The sequence below is a fragment of the Cavia porcellus genome, unplaced genomic scaffold, assembly GCF_034190915.1.
Source record: "Cavia porcellus strain 051 isolate PalLab524CR breed Dunkin Hartley unplaced genomic scaffold, mCavPor4.1 scaffold_15, whole genome shotgun sequence".
Classification (NCBI taxonomy): Eukaryota; Metazoa; Chordata; class Mammalia; order Rodentia; family Caviidae; genus Cavia; species Cavia porcellus.
Window position 1 is genome coordinate 72,283,474 of NW_026947498.1, and position 22,932 is coordinate 72,306,405.

General features: G+C 40.0%; 1 protein-coding gene across 17 annotated transcripts in view; it reads left to right on the forward strand.

Moving 5' to 3' along the window:
• Positions 1-22,932, forward strand: part of Scn11a (sodium voltage-gated channel alpha subunit 11) — a 209,677-nt gene that overhangs the window by 87,702 nt on the left and 99,043 nt on the right. For 16 of the 17 annotated variants that reach the window (XM_063225143.1, XM_063225138.1, XM_063225142.1 and 13 more), the window contains 3 exons: positions 3,959-4,456; positions 6,932-7,049; positions 8,214-8,316. In XM_063225143.1, coding sequence (XP_063081213.1) covers positions 4,166-4,456; positions 6,932-7,049; positions 8,214-8,316 — 512 coding nt within the window. In that variant the 5' untranslated portion in view covers positions 3,959-4,165. Of the gene's footprint in view, positions 1-2,905; positions 3,514-3,958; positions 4,457-6,931; positions 7,050-8,213; positions 8,317-22,932 lie in introns of those variants that run through there. The other variant, XM_063225155.1, reaches the window with a different exon arrangement.

Sequence of the window (22,932 nt, forward strand, 5' to 3'; positions counted from 1 at the left end):
TCCTCAGGACCACGCCCTTCCTGCCCCATCGTTTCCTCACCTGGTTCGCAGTGACTGAAGAGCCTGCGGTGGTGGTTCTCTCACTTTGCATCCCCAGCACCCAGCACAGGGGTGAGAACTCTGAGTGACTCTCAGGATCACGAGGTCTTTTCTTAGAGGAGGGAGGTCTGGTTGTTCCTTCCTGGGTGAGTGTAGTCCTCTGTCCTGGGTTGTGGGGCTGAGAACCTGCTGGGCAGGGGTCAGTCCTCCGGAGCAGTCCAGCCTTCCACTCAGGCCTGCCCATGACCGCATGGCGGTCTCGTGGAGCCTGCTCGTGGCTCTCCGTGTCTCTGATTTCCTGTCAGGTCGTAGTTTGCATGCTGTTGTTCCATCTGGCTTAGCACTGCAAATTATGATTATTCCTACTTCCTTTATGATTCAGAAGGATTTTGACCCTGTCAGCATACCTTTTATTTGACTCTCTTCTTTTGAATCTGAAGATGTTTTGAGTCCCTGAAAGGTTTTTAAATCCTCCTATAATCTAATAAAACTAACTCCACACATGTAATTCATGTAGCTCAGAGCGAGGTAATGTTGGGAAGAAAAAAATGATACTAAAAATAAAATATCTTCATCTTTATACCTAGTTCTACTTTTAACCCTTTCAAGTTTTAATTCGTCTGGTCATCCTCTCTCTAATTTTAAATTTACTTACAGTGCAATGTACTGATTTGTCAAGTTAAAGTGGAAGTTGCTAAGTGGTGTTTCGGTGAGATGAGGACTTCAGCCTGTTTATGGTAATCCTTTGCCCTCCTGTAGTATAAATGAAGTGGTCATAAAATAAGACTCCTCTGTGTTTGGTTTTAGATTCATGATTCTTCTAGGATACTTGTATTTTAAATGTGGTTTTTGCTTGATTGTTTAAGGGTAGACACGTTCATATTGCTTGTAATACTGACCTGCACAGACTGTACTGACTCTCTGAGTGTTAAGGTGGACACACTGATGGCAGGAGCTCCTCTCCACCTTTGTTCTCTAGCTCTGGATAGCAACAAAATACTATTTATAACACTTGCATTGTACTCAGTAATTATAATTAATTCTGCTTAACCCAAGGATGATTATGAAAATTAAATTAAAAAGTAATAGGTAACCCTCATAATGTAATGATTTCCCAGCTACTATTTTCCAAAACTAATTCTTATATTTTGACCTATAGTAAAGGGGATAGATTCTGATATCATTCACCTGCTACATACAGGAGAATGTTGTAAATTGTAAGATCAGATAGTCTCTTGTTTTTTTCCCTATTCTTGTGTTCTGTTAGCTGCTCAGATCATTTAGTTGACTTCATATTTATATATGGCTCTTTAAGAACTTTTTTGATGGATTTTCTAATTGCCTTTGTATTTACATATTGAAAAAAGTTCAATATTCCTTGTTACATAGAATTTTCTTAATACTTTAAGCATTTTTCTTAGAGCTCTCTGACTTGTAATTTTAACTGAATTAATTGTTTTTTAAGCCCATTGAAGTGTAGTCCCTTTACCCTTGAAAGTTTTTTAATTTTACTTTTGGGTTAAATACACTATGTCTTGTATTCTATGCATCCTGATTTTTTAGGTCCTCGTTTTATTGTTTGCAAGCAAATACTTAAATAATGTTTTTGAGATGGGTACAGACTTGTAACCCAAGCATTATGGAGGGTAAAAAGGGATCACAAGTTCAAGCCAAGCCAAACTTGATCCAGGGAAAAGGGAACTTTATAAAAATAATTCAACTCATGCAGTGAAACTTTCTTATTAACTGAAACAACTTGATTGAAGGATCAAATATTCTTTAGTAAAAGTAATTTTGCTATTTGCTTGACTTTACTTTAGTAAAACTATTTAACAACTTAGTGAAAAGACCTTGTCTCAGCATAAAAAATAAAAAAGGCCCGGAGATGTTGCTCAATACTAAGGCCCTGGATTCAATCCCCTGCACTACAAAAAATTTTTTTTGTAATTAGTGCTTGAAATTTTACCTTCATATTTCATATTTAACTTCATAGTAGAAGTTGCAAAATAATTATACTTAGTCAATTTGATTTTTTAGTCAAGGTTTCTAATAAAGTGAATCTACAGTGCCCCATTTGACCTATGGCCCAAACAGTATTAACATCTCACTGACCTAAGCCTCATGTGTTTAGACTTACACTGCCCTTATCGTGGCCCTTAAATGCAACCCACCTATCTGGGTTGGTATTAAGCGGAGAATCACTAATTCTGGGGCTGGAAGAAAAGTTGGCTGAGTAGGGTGTTGGGTTACCTCTGAGCTATTCCTTCCCAAAACTGACTGCATATCTCCCCTATGCACAGACACAATACTGGCCCCCTCTTCTGTACCTCACTATGCCTGTCTGTGTCCGCTGTTACACCGGAATAGTGTAGTTCCAGAACTAGGAACATGGGGACTGCTGTCCTTTTAGCATCAGTGCCTAATACCATACCAGGACCGTGCAACAGATACATAGTCATTGAATTAAGACAGCAGTGGTGTGTTGAGTTTGTCACTAACTCACTGGAGTGATGAGACAACCATTCCATTTAGTAAATGACAGAGGTGGTGCATGCCTGTAATCCTAGCACTTGGGAGGCAAAAGCAGGTAGAGGATCTAGGCAGCAGAATGCTGTGAGTTTGAGGCAATCCTGGACTACATGATGAGTTCAAGACATCACTGCACAGTGAGGCCACTGGTGCAACCGCTGCTGAAATCAGTGTTGAGATTTCTTAAGCAACTAGGATGAGAGGTCCCATTTACTCAGTTGTTCCCCTTCTATGCATCTTCACAGAAGAATTAAAAACATCATAACAGAGTGACACCTACGCACCCATGTTTATAGCAGCAGCAATTTATAATAGCTAAATCTTGGAAACAACCCAAATGTCCATCATCTGGAGAATGGATAAAAAGATGTGGGTTTTTCTGTAATAGAATAATAATCATAAAAAGATAAACTTGAGACTTTTATAGGTGGATGGATTAACTCAATACCATTCTCAGAAGTGAAATCAGACTCATGTGTGTAAACATCCTATTGTCTCACTTGTGTGAGAATCTGAGAGTGGACAAAGTCTAAAATGTACAGTAGATATTGAGAATAGCGAAGAAACTGATCAAAAGAACAGAAAAATTGTGATGGGAGAAAGGGGAAAAGAAGGAAGAGAAAAGGAAAATGTATAAATAAACACAAGACAGTTAAGATGGTTTCTCTTGGCTCATTGAGGGGAAAGTTTTGTCCTAGTAATTTTCTGGACAATGTTTCATGCCTATAACTTGTACTCTAAACAACTACTGTGACTGTAACAATATATAATACATGATTATTGTTAATGTCCTACTAGCCTATTTTGAAACTATGTTTTACTGTTATTTCTTACTTTTTTCTGTTTAAAATAAAAAAGAAAGGAAGAGGATGCCTGTCATGGAAGAATAAAGGTGTTCAACCTGAATGCTGCTGGTTTTTCTCAGAGGCTACTTTATCCCTGGAGGTATAGAGAAACCCCTGCAGAAGCTATTGTCCTGTGACAGAGGGACTCTATTAGCTTTGGGAAATTATTTGTGCTTTCCTACAGTCTCACTTTGTGAGGGTCTGGCTTCCAGGAATAAGAAGCTGGTGTAGGATTGTAGATGTAGCATCAGGGTTTATGTCTTTGTTTATCACTCTTTTGTTTTCATTCTAATACATTTCAAGAACTTTATTGACCAGTGTGAAAAAAGACACATGCACATATAGTTTTGCTTTTGCAAAACCTATGTGGCCATGGCCCACCTGTTCTTTCCCCTCCTGTCTGCACCATGCTGGCCACCTGTGCGGGCTGGCAGGCTGGTGGTCACAGTTCAGCCTGACTGTCCTGCCTTATGCTTGCTCTCTGTCTTATAGACTTGGCTTCTTCTGTTCACTGTTTCTGAATTTAGCCTCCTCTCTCTCCCCAGGCCATCTGGAAACCACATTGTGCTTTGGTGTTGTCTCTGTCCAGCATTTCTTCTGTGCCCACGCTGATGGTCACTTGCGATCCACATTACCACCAGTCCACACTCAAGCTTCAGTCCTGATCGATTCCCACGACACCCTCTGTTGAGAGCGACCCTGAGGGAGAGCCGCGACATTTTCACCTCCTCAGAGCAGTCCGAGAGCCATAGATGGATTCTGTCCCAAGGCTCAAGATGGATGACAGGTTCTACTCCGTGATCTTCCCAGATGAGCGGAATTTCCACCCCTTCACCTCAGACTCCCTGGCTGCAATAGAGAAGCAGATCGCCATCCAAAAAGAGAAAAAGAAGTCCAAAGACAAGACAGTGTTTGAACCCCTGTCTCGACCTCAGCTCGACCTGAAGGCCTCCAGGAAGTTACCCAAACTCTATGGCAACATTCCCCCTGACATGGTAGCAAAGCCCCTGGAAGACTTGGACCCATTCTACAGAAATCATAAGGTAAGTTTGTGGGAACGTGGAGGTATGCCAGTCATTCAGTGATAGCTCATCTTACAGGTCCTCCAAATATCAAGCTTGGGGTTTATGGAGGGCAGGCTGTGCTCCTCCTTTGCAATTAGCCCACATTGTTGCCTTCCTAGTCCCAAGAACCCTGTTAAGTCCCCATTCTCTGTCTTTGATGCATGTATTGAGGAAGAAGAGAAGGACAAGGAGCAGCAAAGGTGAAAAGAATAGACAGAGCAGGGTGTGGTGGTACACTCCTGTACTTCCTGTGCTTAGGAGGCTGAGGCAGGAGGATTGCCGTGAATTCAAGGCCAGCCTGGGCTATAAAATGTGGTTTGCATGCCCTTAAAATCGGACATAACAAGGGCTGAGTATCGAGGAGAAGGAATAAGCAAGAGACAGGGTGGAAAAGGATTCCAGTATGTCTCCTTCCGCTGATGCTCCAGAGCCCCGGGGCTCCTTGTTGGTGTGGCTGCTGGTGCTGAGATGGCAGGGAGAAGCTTCTTTGTGCCTGGGTGCCGTCAGGGACCTGTGGCCCAGGCAGTGCCTGGGGGGCTTCAGGCAGTGCTAGGAGGACAGACTGTTCCAACCTGTGAGGTTGTTGAGGAGCATATCCCCAGCTGGTGCTCCCTGTAATCAGAGGACATGAAACGTGTTTTCAGCTCTGCATGGCCCTGATCTTCTGAGGCCTTCAGCAGCCACTTGGGTCATCGATCTTGCCTCACCTTACAGGTGAAACCACAGCGTCCACGAGAAGTGCTTGTAGCAGGCAGACTGCCAGCGAGCCAGGAAGCTGGGGCTCACACTCTAGGGCTTTTTCTATAGTCCTAGCCCCTTTAGAAGATCCAATTTTGGGGCGGGGGGAAGCTCCCATTTTGAAGAGCTGCAGAAGAAAGAGAGAGGGGTCAGCAGATAGGCAGGAGGGCAGGTACCTATCTATCATTCTAGTCACAAAAGCCTCAGCTCATGTGACTACACCATTATTTAAAATATTTAAATCAGTAGGGCGTTGTACCAATAAAATACCAAAACCAGCAGGTACAGAAGCAGTAGGTACTTAGTACCAGTACAGTAGGTACTATTACCAGTAGGCACTTATTTTCTAAAATGACAACCTCTAAGAGTAGGTTACACAGAATCCTCCAAACAGACCTTAGAGTCTTGGAATCGTGGCATTAGCTTAACCCGGTGAGCCATTTCATTTTCCTGTGGTGCTCAAGGAAAAGAATCCTGTCCACGTTTTGCCCTATAGCCAGATGCTCTCGGATCACACATTCCTGCAGCTCACTGAAGGAAGGTTGACGATTGGCGGTGGCTGCAGTTCTGGCGCCTGAGTCAGGACAACACTTGCTCGGCTACTTTGGGGCAGGTTGCCAAAGTCTGTTCTTCCTTTCTGTGGACATGCTGGACCACATGCTCAAGCAGAACTTCGTAAATCCGAGAGGAGCAATGAGATGAGAAAACCAGAGTGACCTTCACCCTGTGAAGGCTTTTGTACCCGACAGCCTGGGGAACAGATAAGGGGACAGCTAGATTACAGTTAAATGGGAAAAAAGAGAACTCTGAGGGCTGCTGTCAGAGGCCACGAGAGACAGGTTATTGTCCAGAAGTTCCTCCATTTTCAGAGCTTGGGAACACGTGATGGGCAGACCGAAGCACAGGTTGGTATTCTTCAGTGGGGCCCAACGGTAGATTTGGGTGGGACAGTGATGATTTTGTAGGTCTGTCCTGTATGTGGCATCCCTGGACCTACTCACCAGAAGCCAGCAGAGCCTCCACGGATGGTGGCAGACAACCAAAACCAGCCACACACTTCCAAATGCTTTTTGTAAGGGAGCACCCACTGGTTAAACACTGTAAAAGCACATTTGCCCCTATTTGTATGGGAGTGGGCAGAAAAGGAAGCAAGTCAGAGAAGCTTGGGGGTTTTTTCCTGGAAGATCTTACAGGCTAGACTGTATCAGTTATATTATGTGGAACTGCTGAGGCCAGCATAACTATGTAGACTCTCCAAGTCCCTTTATACCTGAAGATTCCTTATAAAGTGTTTTTAGTCATTAATAAGCTATAAATGTGAATATCCAAATCCAGTTTCCATCTCTTTAAATTCTCCTCACAAATGCACACCATGAAGTTCGATATTGAGGGCTTCGCTTGTCCCCGTTATCACTTGATACCCTACTTACTGTATTTTCAGGGCCCAAGTTCTCCACCGCTGGCCCTCCGGAGTATCCCAGCAGAAGTGGCTCACAGTCCATCACTTACTTTGCGATGCAGTTATGGTGGTAGTGGTGGTGATGGCATCCCGTGGGCTCCAGAGTCACTACCTTGGGCTTCAGAATGCAAGTGTGCAACCAGAATCTGAAGTTCTCATTGTAGCGAAGTCAGGACTTGACCTGTGATTCTGTAAATGAACTCATGATAAATATTTTGCCATTGCACTTAATTCCTGTCATGTTTGGTTTTCTGCAGACATTTATGGTGCTGAACAAGAAAAGAACAATCTACCGTTTCAGTGCCAAGCGCGCCTTGTTCGTTTTTGGGCCTTTCAATCCCATCAGAAGTTTAGCCATTCGAATCTTGGTGCACTCATATCCTTTTATTAAGTCCAGGTCAAGTGAAAAGTACATAGGTCCCGGGGTTCACATGCTTACTGAACAGAATCAAGTTCTCAGTCTTTCCCCAAGTACTGGCTGAGTGCCGCTGTGTGGCAGGCACTGTGCTGAGTGCTAGGTGTGAACAGTCTGGCCCCTGCTCTAGGATCCTCAGCTTCAGGAGATGACGTAGGCAGGCAGTTTCCATGGGATAGAGGTGGCGGCCTGGCAAGGGCCTGCTGTGCTGCAGAGACACTGAGGCTGACTCCTTGGAGGAAGGAGCCTCTAAGTGGATACTTGAACAAAGGTGGTAAGTTGTGCATCATTGGAGTGGATAAATGTATTATGTTGGACCCATGCAGTGTTTAAAACACTTGGGAAACATTTTCTAACATTAAAAATTCAGATTTTTTAGCTCCTCTTGAAACCTGAACTTCTGCCAAGGCTAGGCTTGTATGCTTACTTGGCAAACAGTCAGTGTGATGCAGGACCATAAGCTCCTGGAGAAGGCACGCAGACTCTCTTGTTCTGTACCTCTCTTCTGGTCCAGCATCAGCTCTCCTGAAAATGTGTATGACTTGCCACGCCCTTTTGACTTAGATTGCAGACTCCCTTTTAAAGGATAAAGAATAATTATCAAGCATTTCTAAGGTGTAAAAGGTGTTACAAGAAATACTAGACCGTTTGATACAGGTGAAAAAGACATGATTTAGTAGACCTAGTAAAATATTGAGGAGAATGGTGAAGGATAACTAGGTAGGTTGGGTTCCCCAGCAACAAGGCTGGGTGGAGAGCTTACTAAAGTAACTTAGGAAGGTTGCCCTCTGAGGACAGAGGGAAACGAGGATGAGGTTGTGCTCATAGCAATGTGTATCTAAGGGTGACCTGGGAGGAGCTCTGGAACACGGGTGAACCACAGCTGGGCAGAGTTGTCGGACTCTGAAGCAAGGAGTCAGGTTTTTGTCATCTGTGTCAGCCACACATGTGAAAAGGGGTGCGGGAGGCTGCCATTCACAGGAAGGTGTTCTCCAGGGGAAGGGACAGGAGGGAGTTGCTTTCGGGCAACTCTCAGTCAGAACATAGGTGCACCTCTGGAAAAGACTCCACTGCAGGAAGAGCCCACACCACACTCCTAAGTGTCTGCCTTAATGTCATGGTCACATTGTTCAGCATGTTCATCATCTGCACTGTTGTGGTCAACTGTCTGTTCATGGCTATGACTAGTGCTAAGGACAACAACAGCACAAAGACCGACTTCCCTGAGTAAGTATTTTCCCTTCATTCACCCGTTTCAAAGCTTTAAACAAATATGCCTGAAAGAAAGGAATTACATTTGAGGAGAGAGGAAGAAAGGGAGTGAGAAGGAGAGGAGAAAAGAGTGAGATGGAGACGGAGACGGAGGGAGAGAGAAAGGGAGAGAATCTCAATTTTGCAACATAAATGTTGGCACAGTGAGTTTTATTTTTGCACATATTTTTTCCTAAAATATTTTTATTTTGAATATATATATATATATATATATATATTTATGTATATGAATGTCAGAAAAACCAGTATCTTTGGGATGCTTAGCAAAGTCTACCTAACTTTATTTTTATTTAGTTCATGCCTGTGGTGCATAATGAATACGTTCATTTTGGGGAATTGTTACGTGGACATATCGCATCTTAACCCTTCTTCTTCCCGTTCGTGTTGTCTCTCCCTTCCCTCCACCTCTAGATCCCCTTCCCATTTGCCAAAGTTCTGTCTCCCTCTTTCCTCTCATCTTTTATTTTGCTCTTTAAATTCTATTTTGGGTTTCTCATGTAAGAGAAACCACACAATATTTAACCTTCTGGGTTTCACTAAGAATTAAGATCTCCAGGATTCACTGGCTATATGTATCACATTTTCTTTATCCATTCATCTGTTGATGGGTAGATGGCCTACATCCAAGATTCAGTTGTTATGCTTTTATAAGATGGGTGCACATCGGATGTCTTTAACTGTTTTGGGAAGATACTTAGAAGAGGTATAGCTGGGTTGATTGCAATTTCTACCTTTAGGTTTTTGAGGAGTCTCCATATTCATTTCCATGTGATGGTACTAGTTTATATTCTCACCAGCAATGGCAGAAAGATTCTTTTTTTCCCCTCACAGCCTCACCAGCATTTATAGTTGTTTGATTTCTTGGAAATAGCTATTCTTTCTGGAAAAAGATGAAACATCAGTGTTTTAAAAAAAATTTTATTTAAAGAAAGACTAAAAAAACCAGAAAATGGGTAGAAGTAATACATACATTCAAAGAAAAAAATAAACAGTAAGAAATCACTAGTTGATGTTTACATATTGTCATTTTACAAATAGTTGTTCAAGATACAAAAGTGGAACATAGAAAGTAGGAATTCAAACAGCGAGACTGCAACCAGTTCTGTTCAACTATCCAACAAAAACTTAGTAACATGGTTGTCAATCCTATACACTTAAACATACATGCAGTTATCCATATCTTCATTTATGTTGAGATTAAACAAACTAAAGCAGGCTATAATCACTCTGAACAAAGAATAATAGTATTGCTGGATTTCACATCATGACACTTGGGATCAGCACTGGGTACTGTAGTGTCTTTTTTTAAAATTTTACTTAAAGAAAGACTAAACAAAACAGAAAACAGATAGACATAATACATACTTTCAAAGAAAAAAATAAACAAACCACTAGTTGATGATTACAGATTGTCCTCTTACAAATCATTATTGATGATACTGAAGTGGAGCATATAAAGTGGGGATTCAAACAGTGAGACTGCAACCAGTTCTGTTCAACTATCCAACAAAAACTTAAGATATATGGTTATCAATCCTATACACTTACACATACATGCAGTTATCCATATCTTCAATTATGTTGAGATTGAACAAACCCAAGCAGGCTAATATCACCCTGAACAAAGAATAATACTATTGCTGGGTGTCACATTATGACACTCCAGGATCAGCACTGGGTGCTTTAGTGTCTCTTTTTCTTCAAAGTATCTGTTCATTTCATCATGTGTCATAAGATCAGTTCTCATAAACTGTTTATAGGTTCTACTTGTGCATGAGTCTTAACATGTATTTCTATCCTTTCTATATTAGAGGGAGAAACAAAACAAATCAAAGCAAAACAAAACAAAACATATTCCTATAAATACACATAACAAAAAAGATAGATATATAAATCTGTTGTACAAAGAGTTCTACCATAGTTCCTGTGCTGTCTCTTGTTATCTTCAGTAGAATTGGTTATATCATCAGACATAGTATGATTGAATATGTCAGTACATAACTATTAATAAAAACACAGCTTTTTATATAGTATAAAACTTCAAAAACAGGCAATAATCAAACCAGAATGTGTATCGTAGTGAGTCTTGTTATCTTCAGTGTAGTTGCCTATACTCTCAGACTTGATACTATCAATCATATCAGTTTTGAATAAAATCTATCGATACCAAACAGCAATCAAACAAACCAGATTTAACTAAGGTTAGTCATGGTAAAACAGTATAAGTCATACAGGGCTCCAGATTAAGTTAATAGGAAGTTAAAGATGATTACTGTGCTATATCCTGATGTTTTGGGGATAGCTGTCTGTGCCCTCAAATCTAATGCAAGTAGACAAACTGGGACAGAATAAAATCTATCTAAGCAGAGTGGTGGAAGTAATGTGGGTTTTAAATCCTGATACACTATTTTTTTTTTTTAATTTTATTTAAGGAGAAAAGAAAAAAAAAGCAGAGAAAGGGTACAAGTTATACAGATTTGCAGAAAAAAAATGAACAGTAGGAAATCACTAGTTAATGGATTACATACTGTCATCTTAGAAATAATTGTTCAAGTCACAAAATTAAAGCTTGTAAAGTGGACATTCCATCAATGATACTGCAAACAGTTCTGTTCAATGATCCAATAAAACTCTGTGATATCATATTCTATCTTATACACTTAAATATGCATGCAGTTATATAGTTTAGAGCACTTTCTTTTCCTCTCTTTTGTACAATGACTATTACACATTTTGGGTTTCATTGCTCTCACGGTTCTTATTACTTTTTTTAGAAGAGAGTAAAACCAAATGTGACATAACAGAACAGAATCGGTCACTATTAACAATACCTTCTGCCATCTTTTTTAAGACTCTCCCTCCCCTTTCACTTCCCCAGGGTACACTGTCCATTTTTGGGTCTGACCAAGACCCTTGGTTTTAAATTGTTGGGGGGGCAACCTGCTATTTACCTAAGTGGTTCCGAACCTTCTCTCTCCTGGACTTGATCTCTAATTGCATTCCTTTACCTATTAAAGCCTGTCTTTCCAACCTATCCACAAATACTGGTCTAGTTTCCCCTATTACTCTGGTTCTCTGTCACACAGAGCATTGTTTTCTCATATTTGATTTTCAGTCCATGTACTCTTTCATGTTAATTATATTTCCTATAAATACCATCTCGATGAACCCTGCCTCCTGATCTACTTCACGTGTGGTTCTGTTTTTTTTTTTTTAAATTTCACTAAATTTAAAGGCCATCTATATCAGAGATTATAACTAACTTTCTCTGCCTCATTTCTGTTATGCTCTTTTTTTGCCATCAGTTGTCTGCCTATCTTCTTTATTCTGTTTTCCATTCATTGAGGCCTCTCTGCCACTGTTCCTGGAATCCTAGTACTTTTCTCTCTCTCTCTAGAATGCCCTGCAGTATTCTCTGTAGAGTTGTATTGGTGGTTGCAAATTTCCCAAGTTCCTTTGTCTTGGAAGCATCTTGTTTCTTCATTAATTTCTAGAGACAGTTTAGCAGGGTATATCAATCTGGGATGCAGGTTATTTTCTTTCAGGGCTTGGAATATTTCACTCCAGGCTCTTCTTGACTTGATGGTTTGTTTTGAGAAATCTGCCATTATTCTGATGGGCCTTCCTTTATAGGTGATCTGTTTTTTGTCTCTAACAGCTTTTAATATTCTGTTCTTATATTGAATTCCTGGGATCTTGATTATTATATGCCTGGGTGTAGCTCTGTTTTGGTTGTAGGTGGCTGGAATTCTGTATGCCTCATACATCAGAATATCATTTCCTTTTCCTATGTTTGGGAAGTTTTCCTTAATTATTTCTGTGAGTAGCCTTTGTAGTTCCTTGCTTCTTCATTCACATTCTTTATTCTCAAGTTATAGATCCTCTTGTTGTCTTCTAGCTTTTGTGTTGTTACTGCTTGCTTCCTTGTTATTTTTAAAAAATTTTTCCTTTCATAATCCCACATTGCAAACATGTCCTACAGTTTGGATAATCTGTCCTTAGTTTCTTTCAAGCAGTTGTGCCATCTTTCCATAGAGTTTTTACTTTCCTGGTAATCTCTTTGAATCTGCTCCATGTATTCTATATTTTGTTTATATTCTTCATCAAGTGGATCTCTCCTGTGTTTGAGTTCCTCCCTTCTTCCGTCTGTGTCTTCTTCAGGGCTGCTTAGCATCTCTTTTATTAATCTTCTTATATCTTGCTTTACTTGGCTAAATATTTCCCTTTTGAACTCATCTATGAGGTCCCAAAGTATCTCTTTATGTCCACTGGTGCCGTGTTTGATATTACACGTTTGCTGTTCTCATTCTCCTTTGTATTTACCTGTCCTGGGTCAGTGTTCTCAGGGTTGGGACCTGGGGACTTTTTCTTGTTGCTTCCTCTTCCTATCCTTTTTGTTTCTTCCTGGAGGCCCCAGATTCTTTCTTTGTTGGTTAAAATTCTCCTGAAGCACGCTGGCTAGGTGACCCCTCCCACTGCAGTGTGCTAGTGAGTTGCAAACAGTGGCAGCATATGCTGGCCCCTTCCCTCCAGATCAGTCAAGCTGCTGAGGCCTGCTCAATATTACTGGCGCCTCCTCCCCTCCGGCTCAGTCAAACTTCTGAGGCCTTCACTGCGTTAGTATGCACTGCTGACACCACTGTAGGGAATTGATTTCAGATAACCCATTGGGTCTCAGCCAGGTCACGTGACCCAGGCCTAGCTCACTCCACCAATCCTGTTCAGGAAGGGAACAACTGACTGAAGTCACTGCTGCCCCTTGTACTTGCCAGTCTTGCCCGGTCCCAGAATGTCGCCCACCAAAGCCCCCTTTTCTGTGGAATGACTCCACTCCCATTCCTTACCACAGATTGATGCAGGCTCCCTGCCAGCTCAGTGCTCTGTTCAGCTGGTGGACACCTGACCCCAGTGTGACTGTGCCTCCAGTGAGTTGAAGCAGCGGAACCTCATACCATTCTGCAAGTCACCTGCTGTGATGGGAGCACTGAACCTTTAGCTGTTCCAATAATAGCACCAGGACTGTATGTTTGATTGGTTCTTCTCACCTTAGTTTCTTCTTGGGATGAGAGAATTCATCTCCCTCTATTCGGGGCTCCCCATACTGTATTATGTTGAATTCTAAGTTGACTAGCTCAAGGAGCCTCTGTAGCCAGCTGTGATCTATCCGCCATCTTTGCTCAAATCAATATCAGTGTTGTTTTAATGAATTTTTTTTAGTGTCCAGTGATATTGAGTGCTTTTTCATGTGTTTGTTTGCCATTTGTATTTCATCTCCTGAGAAATGTCTGTTTTCAATTGACCATTTTTTTGATTGGGTCATTTAATTTGGAGGAGTCTAATTTTTTGAGTTATTTATATATTCTAGTTATTAGTCTTTTGTCTGAGGAGTGGCTGGCACAGTTTTTCCTATTCTTGGTTGTTTCTTTTGTTTGACTGAAGTTTTAAACTTGATATAGTCCCATCTGTTGATTTTTGATGTCATTTCTTGTGCAATTGGGGTCTATTCAGATAGTCTTCACTTATGTGTATGTCTTTATTTTCCAGCAGACTGAGTGTGTCTTCATGTCTAAATCTTTTATGTGTTTTGGTTTTATTTTAGGGATGATGAGAGATCTGGTGTAGTCAATCTTTTGAACATGGAAAACCAGTTTTCCCAACCTCATCTGTTGAAGAGGCCAACCTTCTCCAGCATTCTTTTGGCCCCTTTGTCAAACATCATGTTCTGAGTGTGCCCAGAGTTGTTCATGCATCCTCTCTTCTGTTCTGTTGAACCATATACCTGTTTTTGTGCCACATCATTTATTTCTTTTTTCTTATCATAGCCCCAGAGTTCTATAGTTTTCAATGTGGCAGTCTTGTACTCCCTTGGTTGGGTTAATTCCTAAGATTTAATTTTTATGCTATTTTAAATAGTATTGTTTTCCTAATTTCTTTCTCAGTGCATTCACTATTGGTGTACAGAAACATTATTGATTTCTTTGTTGATTTGTATCCTGTTACATTGCTGAATTTGATTATTAATTCTAGAAGTTTTTTGATGGAATTTTTTTGGTCTTCAATGTAAAGGATCATTTTATCTTCAAATAGTGATAATTTGCTGTCTTTGTTTCCTATACAATTTTTATTTCTGTCTCTTGCCTGATTGCTATTTCTAATGGTTTTGAGTGTTATACTGAATGAAGGTGGTAGTGGACATCCTTTGTTTTTTTCTTGATTTTAGAGGAAAAGCTTCCAGCTTCTCCCCATTCAGTATAATTCTGGCTATTGTTTTGTCATAAATGGTTCTTTTTTTTTTTTTTTTTTTTTTTTTTTTTTTTTTTTTGTCTTTTTCCTTTTTACCGGTACCGGGGATCGAACTCAAATGGTTCTTATAAAATTCTCTCCTTGTGTTGGATTTGTGAGGTTTCAACTGTGATGTGTTGTGGGAAAGTCCTTTTCTGACCTATTTGGAGTTTTTTATGACTTGCTTACCTATATGTTGAATTATTTCCTCATAGTTGGTGTTAGGGTTTTTATCTAGATGTTCCCTCAAAGCCTCATGCAGTTACAGGGATTTTTCGGAAGGTGGCTGAATCAAAAGTACGTGATTGATTCATAGTGCAATGCTGGAACTCAGGGTGGGTGATGGCTGGATCAGTTCACTGCTTGGACTGACACTGCCCTAATCCCAGTAGACTGGATAGATATAAAGCTTGTTTTGTGCTCTCTCTTTTTTTTGCTTTTGTTGTCTTCTGCCTGTCATGAATTGCTCCCCTCTATAAAGCCTCCTTGTCTAGGAGTCAGCCAATTATGCACTGAAACCTCTATAAACCATGAGCTAAATAAACCATACCTTCTTTAACTTTGGATGTTAGGTATTTTGATTGAGCAATGAGAAAAGTAACCAATACATTTGGAGTGTTTTCTGCAGTAATTTCTGCACTTGATCTTAGCAAAAAGGCTGAGAATTGATGCTACAATTTCTGTAAATACATTTTTATGTCATGTTGTAATTTTAGTTAATATTATGTTAATCTTTGCATTATCTAATAGCTTTTGAATCAGTTTTCCGTGACCTCTTGTTCTTAATGTATCTCTGAGTATTATGGTCACCTGCATCTGCACTCAACTGGTCATTCCTGTCTTACATTGTTTGAGGTAGTTCTGCTGGGTTTTTATTTGTATGTTGTTTAAACTCATTGTGTCTGTCATTGTGTTTATTAAGTCCATTGTCTGTTTAGTTATATTGTCTTTGAGCTTGCCAAACCCCTATTGATCTGCTTTTTTGTTCTTCTTTCATCAATTTGCATAACTCAGCCATTTGGTTTTTTATTTCCCCCATCAATGTCCATTGGACCAGATTTGGGAAGTTAGGAGTTCTTGGAGGCATTTGTTGCTTTATTTTCTCATTCCTATGTTCTTTTTCTTGTTTTATTTGTGCATGCTGAGGGTTGAGGATCAGTTACAGAGCAAAGACATGTTGCTGGTATAGAGATCTATTTAGTTATTGTCTGATCTGGACCTTGGGTTGGTGTGGTTTGGTATTTATCTACCTCTTTAAACTACTAATTTTAATAGGATTGGACCCAGCTGCTTCTGCACTGTGTTCTTCTTCCTCATCCCTCATGGCAGTTGGCAGTGGCTGGTCATTCGAACCTTCAAGTATGCGCCAGTGGCCAGTTCATTTTCTTTCTACCCAATTCTGCTCATGCCTGGATTCTCTCAAGGTCTGCGAGGGAGGAGATGCTGATGGTCGGGATGCAGCCAGCTGCTATGCAGACAGTCTGAAGGTGGCAAGGATGCAGGGAGTTCGGGGGACTCCAAGGGAGGAGATGGGAGGCCCAGTGGAGATAGAATTCTTTGAAATTCTTTGAATTTCAGAAGCACAGGGATCCACAAGAGGGAGAGAAGTGTGAAAGGAAAGCATCTGTGGAGTAGGGCCTTGCAACCTGGAAGCGAGGGGGTGAGGGACAAGATGGCCTGCTGGATGGTGAGGGCGTTCAGGGGCACCTGCTGTGCAGCAGGCACCCTCAGCTCCCATTGCAGGGCGCTATCGCATGCAGCGGGGGCCAGCCTGACCTCCTCTGGCGTGCTCCAATTATAAAAGCTGCGCTTAAAAAAGTCTAGTCAAAGTTTATGTCATAATTCCTGACTTTCAATGGGAATTTTAAATGTAAATACATAATTTTGTAATGAGATGTCATTAACACTTATGTAACTGAATTATTCTGTGTGGAATTTATATTTCATATTTTTGTCCTTTCTAAATGATATTAAAATCTAGTAAAAGGAGATTTATACTTCAGTGGTAAACACACTAATACTTTAGAATCAAAAGCAAATGTTACCTAAGGGAAATGTTAGATTGAATCACTAAAGGCAAATTTATATTCTAATCTAATATTCTTTTATTATTTTTTTTTTTTTTGTCTTTTTCCTTTTTATCGGTACCAGGGATCGAACTCACGACTGCCTGCTTGCAAGGCAGGCACTTATGCCGCTGAGCTAAATCCCCAGCCCCTCTAATCTAATATTCTTATAAAATTATTTTTCATATATTTAATTAATGCCAGTTAATTTTAGAAAATAGTGGGCTTCAATATGTTATTTTCATCCATGCATGTATTTTGATCATCCTTTTTTCCTTCCATCCCCTTTCCATTCCCCTTACTCTGTTCCTCTTGTCTATTAGTATTTTCCTTTGCCTTGATGCCATTGATTAGATTACACATACTGGACAAAATAGGTTGTACTTGTCTTTCTGAGTATGGTACATTTTGCTTAACATGATAATATCTTGTTCCACCTATTTATCTGCAAATGGCATAATTTCATTTTTCTTTAAAGCTGAATAATAATGCCTTGTGTGTATATATAACATTTTTTTTATCGATTCATCTGATAGTAGGCACCTTGGTAAGTTCCATATCTTGGTTATTAAGAATCATGCTGCTAGAGAGAAAATAATTAAAAATAAAAAAAAGAATCATGCTGCTAGTAGGGCTGGAAGTTTAGTTCGGTGGCACAAGCACCTGCCTGGTGGGTGTGAGGCCATTAGTTTGATCCCTGGTGCAAAAAAAATTATGCTGCAAAAAACATGCCACAATGCCCTTGCAGGGTGCTGGCTTTATTTTTTTGGGTACATGCTGTATATACTAAACAAACGGGGAACTACTAGGTCATATGTAGTTCTAGGCTTTGTTTTATGGGGAACTTCCATACTGATTTCCATAGGAGCTCTACTAATTTACATTCCCACAGCAGTGTAGAAGGGTTCCTTTCCACCTGCATCTTCTCCAGCATTTATTGTGTTTTTGTGTTCTTGATGATGGCCATTCTGACCGGAGTGAGACGGAATCTTGGTATAGTTTGATGTGTATTTCTCTAATGGCTTTTTGGTTACTGTTCTTGTTTTCTGGGACAGAATACCAACACCTATGAAAGCCCTTCCTAGACCTCACTGTGAACTGGTGAAGTTTGTATTTGTGATCCCAAGGGAAAGCTACTGGAATTCTAGTAAGTTAGTTCTAATCTACTGCTTCCAGTGCCACTCATGGCAAGAATAAGGACACGAAGGCATATTTTTAGTGTGGGGAGCCACAGGGGTCAGTCTAACTGCAGCTGGTAAGATCACTAACCAAACAAAGGCTTTGTCAGAAGCCAGGATTTAGTAATTTGTGAAAAGGGGAGTGGCTCAGGGTGGGTGAATGTGAGAATGGCAGGAAGCCTGTGATTGCTGTGAGCTGTGCTGGGTAGCGGGCCTGAAACCACCTCTACCATATATAAAGAGAGAAATGTGCAGAAAGACTAATCTGGTGCTTAACACAATTTGAGGCAGTCTCTAGTGTTTTGGGGTGCTTCAACTCTGGTGTGTAAATTTTTTTTTTACATTTTTAAAAAATTTTATTTAAGGAGAAAAAGAAAAAATCAGAAAAAGTATACAAGTTATATAGAATTTCAGAAAAAAATAAACAGTAGGAAATCACTAGTTAATGGATTACATATTGTCATCTTAGAAATATTTGTTCAAGTTACAAAATTAAAGCATATAAGGTGGACATTCAAACAGTGAGACTGCAAACAGTTCTGTTCAATGATCCAACAAGACTCAGTAATATCATTGTCTATCTTATACAGTTAAATATACATGCAGTTATATAGTTTAGAGCACTTCCTCTTCCTCTCTTTTGTACAATGACTATTACACATTTTGAGTTTTATTACTCCCACATTCCTTTTTACTTTTTTGGAAGAGAGTAAAACCAAATGTGACATAACAGAACAGAGTCGGTCAAATCAAAAGGGTGGACATAATAGATAGTGTAAAAACATAATACAAGGTGATCAACAATGGTTACCATAATGCCTCCCACTATCTCAAATAGAATTGCCTATATTATCAGTTATAATAAAATTGAACAAAACAGTAAAGAAAGAAACCAACAAAACCAAAACATTGGAGACATTACAGGTCTTCAAAAGTAGATAATAGTGAACCAGAATGGGTGTCATAATGAATCCCACTATCTTCACAGCTGTTGCCTAAACTTTCGAACCTGGTACTATCAAGCAAAACAGAATAGAGGAACATCAGTCAAAACAAGATGGTGAGAGCAATACAGGGCTTCAAATCAAGTTAATAGAAAATCAAAGAAGGTCACTATAATATATCCTGGTATTTTAAAATTTATTTTTCCCTTAATTAAAAGGATAAAAATAAAAAATAAATAATAAAGTGGAGATTGAGATAAAAGAGGGCATAACAACAAAACAGCGCAGATCAAAACATAACCATGTAAGCAAAATAGTGTTTCACTACAAGATAATCCCTACATAAAAGTAGTTACCATATTGTCTCTTTCCTTAAAATCTTTGAGTATAACTTCATATACTGTAGCATCAAATATATCAAAACAATGTAAAACCATTCAAGAGAATGACAGTATTGCAGGGTATTTAGAATCAACTAACAGGAAATGAACAATGGTTTCTGTATAATCTCCTTGTCTATAAAAGTTTTTGTTTATACTATCACATATAATAAAATCCAATAAGATATAACATGTTAAGACCTATGGAGACAGAAGAACAAAAGCTTGATGGGACTTCAAAACAAGATGATATTAAATCAGCATTACTTATTATGATGTCGTTTTTCTCCAAAATAGCTGTTCCTATCATCCAATCTTCTCTGCCTCATTTCTGGTGAGCTCTTTTTCTGTCATTAGTTGTCAGTTTGTCTTCTTCATTTTGTTTTCTGCTCCATTCATTGTGGCCTCTCTGCCACTATTTCTGGATTCTTCGTGTTTTACTTTTTTAGAATATCCTGCAATATTCTCTGTAGAGTTGAATTGGTGGTTGCATTTTCCCCTAGTTCCTCTTTATCCTGGAAGCACCTTGTTTTTCCATCAATTTCCAGGGATAGTTGTGCAGGATATATCAATCTTGGCTGGAGGTTATTATCTTTCAAAGCTTGAATTATTTCCCCTCACGCTCTTCGTGATTTGATGGTTTGTGTCAAGAAGTCTGCTGTAATTCTGATGGGTGTTCCCTTGTAAGTGATCTGTTTCTTGTCTCTGAGGGCAGAGACAAGAAATATTCTGTTGTTATAAGAAATATTCTGTTGTTATAAGAAATATTCTGTTGTTAATCTTCTGTTGTTATATTGGATTTCTGGTATTTTGATTATTATATGCCTGGGTGTTGCTCTGTTTGGGTTGTAGGTGGCTGGGGTCCTGTATGCTTCATACATCTGAGTATCTTTACCTTTTGCTAAATTAGGAAAATTCTCCTGGACTATTTCTGCAAGTAGCTTTTGTAGTTCATTTGTTTGTGTCCCTACTTCTTCTTTTATGTTCTTTATTCTTAAGTTTTAGATCCTCTTATCATCTTCTAGTCTTTGTATTATTGCTGTTTGTTTCTTCGTTATTTTTAAGAAGTTTTTCATTTCATGCTCCCATGTTACAAATCTGCCCTCCAGTTCAGATAATCTATCCTTAGTTTCTTTCAAGCTGTTATGCCAGTTTTCGATAGAGTTTTTAGTTTCCTGGTAATCTCTTTGAACCTGCTTCACGTACTCTATGTTTTCTCTATTTTCTCCATCAAACAATTCTCCCCTTTTTTTCTGTTCTTTCATTCCACCATCTGTTTTTTCTTGGGTGGTGCTTAGCATTTCTCTAACTATTCTGCTTATTTCTAGCTTCAGGTCATTAATAACTTCATTCGTGAACTCGTCTATGAGGTTCTGGAGATACCGCTTTATGTCTATTGGTGCCATGTCTGCTATTGCCTGTTTCTCAGGATTGGGGGCCGAGGAGCCTTTCTTGTTGCTCCCTCTTCCCATGTTCTTTGTTCCTTATATACAAGCGTATATATGAGGTCCAGCTTCCTTCCCTGTTGGCCACAGTCTGTTTGAATTGTGCCAGCTAGGTGTTCCTGCCCACTGCAGCACACCAGGGAGTTATGGACAGGGCAGCCTATGCGGGGTCCGCCCCTCCAGATCAACCTACTGAAGGCTTCACCACTAGGGTGCACCTCCAGGCGCTGGGACCTGGGGTGTGCTAGCCTACTGGGTCTCAGCCAGCAGTGTCACGTAGGCTAGGCACTGCTCACCAATCCCACTTGAGAGGGGGATATGTGACTGAAGTCACTACAGCACCCTGTTCCGACAAGCCTGCCTGGTCCCAGAATGTCCTCTGTTGAAACCTCCTAGACTGTGGAAGAGTCCCAGTTTCCCTCACTCACCACAGGTCGATGTGTGGCTCCCCACCCGTCCTGCTTTCAACTCCATTCACTGATTCCTGTTCTCAGAGCTTTCACATGTCTCTCTCCCTGCCGAGCCAATTTAGACGCAGCAGCGGCGACAGGAAATCCAAATCATGGCTTCTAATGGCGCAGGCTCCAGCTTCCACACTGAGGCTTTATCTGTTCCTGTTATAGCACCAGGATTGCATTCCCAGTTGGTTTCTCTCAGCCCAGTTCGTTCTTGGGTCAGCAGGGCATATCTCCTCTTGCTTAGGATTCTTCACTCCACACCATTCCTGGATTCTAAGCTGGGTCTCTCAGAGAGCCTCTAGCTGCTGCTATCTGTCCGCCATGTTCTCCCAGAAGTCTGTAATTTTTTTTATGTCATGAGAAGTTATAGCTTTTTATCTTGAGGCTTGATCTCAGCTGATAGTGTGACTACACTTGGCCTAGCTCACACATATTATTTGGGAGCTCTAGGTAGGACTCATTGACCTGTCGCGTTGCTTCCAACACATCAGCACCTTGGCTAGATCTGTTTGCCTTGCTTAAAGCCAGTTGAGGGGATAAGAGCATGTCCTAGCCAGCTCCCACATAGAGTGGGGCCAGGTTTAGCCAGAATGGAGTCAGTTGCTTTCCTTTCAAGGAGAGTCATTCAGGTGGTCCTCCACCATCTACCCAAAGTTAAAAGGGGAAAGATTTATTTATTTCACAGTTTGTGGAGGTTTCAGTCCATAATCAGTTGGCTCCAAGGCAGAGTGGCATGGCAGAGAGGCATCACAGAGGACAGTCCATGGCAGGCAGAAGGTAGCAAAGCATGCAAGGGACAGTGACAGCTCTTTCTGTCCCTTTTCTCTTATCCAGGCTACTTAGAGCAGGTAGTAGCACTCAGATCCTTAATCCTAGTAGCCTGGATCTTAATATTGCAAGGATTTGAGTGCAATTACTGTTTCCAAAAAATATTAAAATTTATTACAATAAAAGACACATTGCAATTAATCTCCCTCAAAATACTCCTCCTCACTGTGAACACAATTATCCTGTAATTCCTGCCATCTTCTGAAGCAGTTCTGAAAATCATGAGTATCTTTAGTTATGCTGTTATAGTTGTGTCAGAGTCCTGAATCAATTCAAAACCCTAACCTCTCCTGGTCATCTAGACTTTGAAGAAAATCCAAAAGTTATATGGTACAGTGTACATGAATAAGGTAGATGAGGACACATGACAGTGTTTTTACAAGCTTGCCCTTGCATTGGATGGTACACATCACCAGCATCCACATTTTTTATTATGCCTCTGAAGACATAAAAGAGAGCTTTCAGAAGCCTTCAGAAAGTAGCAAGAACATTAGCATGTGTGTTTGAAGTGGGGTCAAGTATTCTGAGTAGGATTAAGGTCAATGTGTCTTTTAAAATAATAAATTTTTTAAATTTATACATTCCTTGTATATTTTGATGACATTTTATATGTGCTTTTTGCTACTATGACTTTGTAGTCTAATTTAAAATAGGATATTACAATGCACATAGGCTTGTTCTTTATGCTTAGGATCACTTTGGCTATTCTGGTGTTTTTGTGTTTCCATATGAATTTTCAGACTTTTTTTTTAGTTCTCTGAAGTGTATCATTGGAATTTTAATGGAGGTTGCATCAAATGTATAGATGTCTTTTGATAATCTGGTCATTTAAATGATATTAATTCTGTGTATCCATTAATGTGACAGGTCTTTATCTTCTAGTGTCTTTAATTTATTTTTCAGTATTCCATAATTTGTATCGTAGAGGTCTTTTGCCTCTTTAGTTAGTTTGATTCCTAGGTCTTTCATTTTTTGAAGGTATTATAAAAG